Consider the following 7,357-nt stretch of genomic DNA (forward strand, 5'->3'; position numbering starts at 1 on the left):
GAGTTCCCGACCGCGCGGAAGACGTGCGGTCTCGGTGGTCGGGGACCCGGCGAGGCGGCCCTGGACTGGGGGGGGGGGGGGGGATGGCTTCCGCGAGGGCTGCGCGGATTGGTGGGGCGGTGGCCAGGGGGGTGGCCTCTGGGGCCGCGGATGGCGGGTCTCGTCTGCGCACGGCCGACGCAACCGCCGCAGGTTGTCGTGCGCGGCCCGGACCCGGGCCATTCTCCAGGTACTGGGGGTTTCACCCGGCGTCGCCGCGAGCTGTATTCCGGACCGGTGAGATTTTGGCGTCGCAAAACCCCCGCAAATTATCCGTTGGAGCCAACACATGACATGCAAATGGCGTTTACTGTACGTGTGGAGTGTGATGCATTGACGCCACTCCCGAGGCACTGGAGAATTGCGATTTGCTGTGAAACTGGTGGCCGCCACGATTTCACCGTCACACCGATTCTCCGCCTGATCGCGTTTCCCTATTCTGGCATCAGCCGACAGAGAAATCCCACCCAATAACTTGCAACTACCAGTTAAACAATGCTTCTCAGGGCAATGACGCACTGAATCCTAACTGCTATCTTTTATCTCCACTCAGGCAAAACCCATCCCAGGTCGGAACCCACATTTAAGTATAGTTAGAAAACCCAGGAATACTTGCTGTAAAGAGCTGGCGTGGGTCAACCACTGTGAGAGAGAAAGAGATCCTTCAGGAACCAGCTTGCAGACTCTTGCCTGTGTCAAAACTATTAATGCCAGCTTGTTCATAAACTGCTGTTCTGTTCACATACAAACTCTTTTTAACTAAACTGCTTTGAAAGAAACTGCTGTTCTGTTCACAAACGGATTACAACTCAAAACCAAAACACGGCACCTGATTGCTTCAGCCCCTGGCTCCATCCATCACCTTACTAAAGCTAGGCACTCTGGGCGGGACCCTCCGCCCTGCCGCACCAGATTTATAGTGCGGCGCGCCCCCGGGATTCTCCGCCTCGCCAGCTGGCCAGTGGGGTTTCCCATTGTGGGCAGCCCCACGCCGTCGGGAAATCCCCGGGGCTGCTGGCGCAGCGGAGAATCCCGGCAACGGAGAATCCAGTTTTATGTCTTTAACTATCTGCTCGCCAGGGAACCTTCTTTCTATAAACGGCACGGTAGCACAGTTGGTAGCACTGCTGCTTCACAACGCCAGGGCCCAGGGTTCGATTCCGGCTTGGGTCAGTGTCTGTGCGGAGTCTGCACGTTCTCCCCGTTGGGTTTCCTCCGGGTGCTCCGGTTTCCTCCACAAGTCCCCGTAAAATGTGCTTGTTGGGTGAATTGGACATTCTGAATTCTCCCTCAGTGTACCCGGACAGGCGCCGGAGTGTGGCGACGAGGGGATTTTCATTGCAGTGTTAATGTTAGCCTACTTGTGACAATAATAAAGATTATTATTATTTTGCGGATGAGCTCCCAACGATCAGGAGCGGGCTGGCTAGAGTGCGCTGGGCAGAGTGAGTGAGGCAGGATTTGTTGCGATTCGGAAAACCAGGTCTGGACTTAACCTCAGCTGCCAGATTGTCTGGATAGGAATTAAAAGTCAAAGCAGGGTCCAGCCAGACCCTGAGATATTTCACCACAAAAAACCTGTCCAGGCTCAGAGTTACCGAGCGTTAATAGTTCGTGATCGCAGGTAAAGTAAGACTTTTTCCGATGGAACAGCATTCAATTCGAAGGGCCATTTTCAAAGCGAGCGCTCAAAACCCCAGCACACCTGTTGTTATATTGCTGTGCATTAGGGAAGGGGTTCACCCTGAGTAACTTGGACTGGATTCGACCCCCCCCCCAAAGCAGTATCGCTAAAAGGGTTAATTTGTCGTCCTCACATTGCCGCTTGTGGGAGCTTGCTGTGCGCAAAATGGCTGCCGGGCAGTCTACAGTGATTGCACTCCAGAGTGTCATGTGAGAGTACCTTTAAGAAATGGTGTTTACTACTGCAGCGATGTCAGAGAGTGGGTGGAGCTGGGCTGTCTGTCAGCTTTTTACTTTCGTTTTTGAGCAGGGCTGCAGGAAGTGTTTTAGTTTAGTTTCAGAGCTGGATAGCTGCAGTCACAGCCAGAAGGTGTATGAATCTCTCTCTGTAATCTAAAGACTGTAAATCGAACCTGGTGATTTAAAACTAATAACAGTAGTGACTTTAACCTGATGTGCTTCTGGTAAAAGGTGTTTTATTCTGGTAAAAGGTGTTTTAAGTCTTATGGATGTCAAAAGGAAAGCTTAAATCATTACTTAGTGTTGTATTCTTTGGGGGTTGTATTTGAATTGATGGTTGCTAAGTTGTTCACTGTTTGTTTTAAAGAGGTTAACTTGAGTTCATGGAATAAACATTGTTTTGCTTTAAATATACTTTTCCATTTCTGCTGTCCCACACCTGTAGAGTGGGCCGTGTGGTCCCATACCACAATCTAGTAAAAGTTGTGGGTCAGGTGAATTCCATGATACACTTTGGGGTTCTCTAAACCCGGGCCCATAACAGGAGAGTACTTCATTGTCTGTGAAACCCTTTTAAGATGCCCCGGGGTTGTGCGTGGAAGGTTCTACCAGCAATGCAACCCTTTCTGTCCCTCTTTCTCTCTCGCCTCCTCCGCTGCTCCTCCCCTCCGCAACTCACCGCTTCCCACATCAACCACCCCCCCCCCCCCTCCCCCCCCTCCCTCTCTTCAGCACCTCCTCTTTCCTGGTAGAGCTAGTTAACAGCAGGGACAGACGTAGGCCATTCAGCCCCTCGTGATCGGCCTGCCGGCTCCCTCAACGCCTTCGGTAGGCACAAAATCTGGGGTTTAAAATGAATGAGCCTGCCAACTAAGCCACTTTCTGATCAGGTTCCAAACGTCACCCGACTATTGAGTGTAGAAGTGTTTCTTAACTTCCCTCCTGAGCAGCCAAACTCTCACGTTTAGGCAACTTCCTCTAGCCCTGCACTCCCCGAGAAGGAGGAGAGGTTGCATCTGTCTATTTGTCAAGAGCCTGTGGTCACAGTCTAGTGTGGACGTCGGCAGATAAATGCAAGGTTCTTGTGACCCAGGACGTGGCAGCCACTGGTCGCCTTAAACATTCACTCCTGGGGCAGCAAGGAGGCGCAGTGGGTTAGCACTGCTGCCTCCACGGCGCCAAGGTCCCAGGTTCGATTCCCGGCCCTGGGTCACTGTCCGTGTGGAGTTTGCACATTCTCCCGTGTTTGCGTGGGTTTCACCCCCACAACCCAAAGATGTGCAGGGTAGGTGGATTGGCCACGCTAAATTGCCCCTTAATTGGGAAAAAATGAATTGGGTACTCTAAAATAAAATAAAAAAAACATTCACTCCCTCCACCACCGACGCACGGTGGCAGCCGTGTGTGCCATCTACAAGATGCACTGCAGGAGCTCACCAAGGCTCCTTCGACAGCACCTCCCTAAACAGCGGCCTCTGCCGCCTGGAGAAAGGGGCGGCAAACGCAACCAACCTGACTTGGAAATATAATGGCCGTTCCTTCACTGTCGCCGGGTCAGAATCCTTTATTCCGCCCCACCCCCTGCCCCGGCTCCACCCCTACCCGCCAGGAGTACCTGCATCACCCCGAGGACCGCAGCGGTTCAACAGGGCCCGTCACCACCGCCTTCTCAAGGGCAATTAGGGATGGGTGGCCTTGTTGGTGATACCAGCATTTAGTTAGTGAATAAGCTCCCCGATGTGGTGTTCTTTGTTTTGCTAAATTCAGGATGGTTGGCGTAGTCAGCCATTCAGGATGCGCGACAACGCAGAATCGCCGAGCAGAAACTTATAGCCACGTTTCGCACACATGAGTATGGCCTCAACCGGGACCCTTGGATTCATGTCGCATTACATTCATCCCCACCATCTGGCTTTGCTTGCAAAATCCTACCAACTGTCCTGGCTTGAGACAATTCACATCTCTTTAACCTGGGATTGCCCCTCTCTCTGGATCTGTAAAGATTTAATCACCTGCAAATGCTCGCATTCAAAGTATCGTCTTGCATCTTTGACTTTGTCTATACATATGTTTCTGGAATCTACCTCTTCATTCACCTGAGGAAGGAGCAATGCTCCGAAAGCTCGTGATTTGAAACAAACCTGTTGGACTTTAACCTGGTGTTGTAAGACTTCTTACTGGGTTGGCAATAGTATTCACAAAGACCACAAAATAACTTTAACTTGAACAAAGCTATAAATTTATGAACACTAATTTGGATTCGACACTTACTCCTACATAATACACAGTTGATAATGAACATATAATCTGCACTCATCTACTACTAATCTCTGCACTGTTATAAACTATGATCTGCTCTCACTCACACTGCCTTTCCTTCAGTCTGTACTCTAACTATCTCCTTCACTTCTCTCTCCACAAGGCTTAGCATCACTTGTCTTATATACTTGTAACTCTAGCTCCCTCTAGTGGCTTATCGAGACATTTCATTAACCCTTGCAGTTCTTTCATTTATGGCAATACCACAGCCGGGTTCTTAGCAGGGACTTACTTGTTGATTGCAAACCAGAGCAAGAGAGCATCCTCTCGGTAATAGTATTCTTTTAACCCCTCGAGCCCACGCTCTTTCAGGTTATCTGGCAGGCACATGGCCTGGTAAGTGAAAGATTTAAACGCTCTCTGAGCGACCACGTCCTGACCAGCTCCCCTCCTGCGGAAACCACCTTGGGAACAGAAGTGAAGAATAAAGAAGCAGTTGCCGGTAGACCAAGATTAAGTATTGGATTAATCTCACATGAGTAAGGTTTTAGCTTTCTTTCCGCTTGTGGATAACTTACAAATTTACGCTACAGCGACACCCACTAAATGTGCCACAAAAAGGTAGCACTTGCGCGTTGAAGCCTAAGTGAATTTTTAACACCTCGATTTTTTCAATTTCTGTCAAACAGCCTCTGGAAAATGTGACTTTGCAAATGTGGAGATTCATGCCTTCATTTTTGAAAAACAATTTTTCAAAACATTTCAACCTTTTCTTTTCTGTCTTTTATTTTTAAATCTCCCTCGTTTAATCCCATCTTTTCTCCTTCCCTTTAATAATAATAATAATAATCACCTATTGTCACAAGTAGGCTTCAATGACGTTACTGTGAAAAGCCCCGAGTCGTCACCGCGCCTGTTCGGTGGAGGCTGGTATGGGAGTTGAACCCGCGCTGCTGGTCATGTTCTGCATTACAAACCAGCTGTTTAGCCCACTGATCTAAACCCAGCCCCTATATTTCACTTTCTGACAGGACTTTGTGTTGAATAAAATATTCCAAATGATTCGGACATGCCCTGGCTTAAGCTCTCTGGTCACAGCTTTCCTCGGAGATGAATTTGGAGATGGGGACTGGGACAAATTGGGGGGGGGGGGGGGGGGTATGTCGGCACGGATCGCCGGCATTGTTCCCAGCTCCGGTGTGGATTTCCCTGGGGCGGCTGGAAGGAAACAGAAGCCTTAGGACACTTGAGGCCTCAATTGACGGTCATTTCAATGAAGCGAGGCATTTTCCTGGCGTTGTTCCAGTGTATCAGGAACCCAGCAATGCACTGGAGGCAGCTTCACATTGAAGGTGCAAATACAAAACAATTGAGGCCGTTTAATAATGTCTCGGCAGTGATGATCAACCCTCATGTTCGCCAAAACGGAGGGCTTGCAATGTGCGGCCAGGTCATAGAGACTGGTGACTCGCAATACTATCAGTCCCGTTGCTGCCCCCTCTATAGCACCAGTGCTTCAAAGCCAACCCTGTGCTCATGTCCCTGGGCTGCATCCAATTCTGATTCCGGGAACCGGCTGCCTTCCCTCATTCAACTGGACTCCCAGAGGCTGCTTTTTAATTGGCCGTCTCCAGGACGACCTACCCCATCGGAAGTACCCGTGACGCGAGCGGGGTCAGGGCAGGAAATGACCCGAACCCCCAATTTATTTCCTAATTGCAGACCGCCTTGTACCTCATTGAGCCTTCTGCCCATTGATTGTTCGAAGAGGTAAAATGTACTTGCCCACCCACACGCACTCTACAGGGTTCCCCGTAGTGGGCGCCATGCTGTAAAGGCTCTCCAATCACCTTAAGTTACATCTCAAAAACCCAGAAAACCTCCCTGGTGTTGAAAATTTAATTTTACAAGTGTGGAGATGCATTCCTTCAGAACTGAGGCAGCTGTCAGGATGGTTAAGTAGATCATTCCAATCATATTTTAGGGTGATTTAGAGATGGGTCTAGTCCATTGAGTGGGTCAAGTCTCGAGACCGCACCTGGAGTATTGTGGACAGTATTGGTCTCCTTACCTAAGGAAGGATGTCAATGCGTTGGAAGCAGTTCAGAGAGGGTTTACCCGACTAATACCAGGAATGGGCGGGCTGTCTGATGAGGAAAGGTTGGGTTTGTATCTGCTGGAGTTTGAAGAGTGAGAGGCGACTCGATTGAAACCTTTAAGATCCTGAGGGGGTGTCGACAGGGGGGGGATGTGGAGAGGATGTTTCCTCTTGTGGGAGAATCTAGAACCGGCGGGGGGGGGGTCACTGTTTAAAAATAAGGGGGTGGCCCCTTTAAGACGGCGATGAGGAGAAATATTTTCCCTCAGAGGGCGGAGAGTCCCTGGAACGCTCTTCCTCAAAAGGTGTAGAAGAAGAACCTTTGAGTATTTTTAAGGCAGGGGGGGATAGATGCTTGACAAGAAGGGGCTGAATGGTCGTTGGGGCGAGGTGGGGTTGAGGTCCCAATCGGATCAGCCCATGATCTCATCGAATGACGGAACAGGCTCGAGGGGCCGAGTGACCTCCTCCCCGCCCTCGAATTTGCATGTTTCGTGGCTGAGCCAATGAAAGGTTTTGCGTTTGAATTTTGTTCCCTTCAGACTACCCAACAGGAGTAAAAGGAAAATGAGGGGCTCCCACACAATCCAAAGATCAGGGGGCAGAAAGGATGACTTACCCTGGCAATGACGCCAATGCTCGCCAGCAGATCACTCCTGGCCCGAGTGTTTATCTCCAACGTGTACCTCGTGTGAGGGGTGAGAAGCTGAAACAGCAAAAGGGAAGGCGGGGGGGGGGAAAATGTCATGGGGTCAACTCAATCCAGACCAGCGATGCCAGGCCGCACCCACGACCGCACTCGTCCCCTCCCAGCTCACGTCTCCTGCCGACATCGGCAGATGGAACATTCTTCCAGGGCGCCAAGGTTGACGGGAAGGGGAGTGAAAGTTGTCCCGACCCGAATTCCGCCCTCCTCGGCCCCTGGTGAGACCGTGATCAGCGGCGGGCAGCGCGGCCCAAGTGGTTCCGGCCTAACTCCTTGGCGTTTAGCCCCCGCCTGCGGGCCTGGGTGGCGCTAGGCCATTGGGGGGAGCATCA

The 7,357-nt window shown here is 50.7% G+C and overlaps 1 protein-coding gene across 1 annotated transcript in view; it reads right to left on the reverse strand.

Moving 5' to 3' along the window:
- Positions 1-7,357, reverse strand: part of LOC140404576 (polyunsaturated fatty acid 5-lipoxygenase-like) — a 70,767-nt gene that overhangs the window by 8,608 nt on the left and 54,802 nt on the right. The window contains 2 exon segments of the mRNA XM_072493179.1: positions 4,514-4,728; positions 6,939-7,025. Of these exon segments, the coding sequence (XP_072349280.1) occupies positions 4,514-4,728; positions 6,939-7,025 (302 nt within the window).

Source organism: Scyliorhinus torazame, chromosome 31 (genome assembly GCF_047496885.1).
Source record: "Scyliorhinus torazame isolate Kashiwa2021f chromosome 31, sScyTor2.1, whole genome shotgun sequence".
Taxonomy (NCBI): Eukaryota; Metazoa; Chordata; class Chondrichthyes; order Carcharhiniformes; family Scyliorhinidae; genus Scyliorhinus; species Scyliorhinus torazame.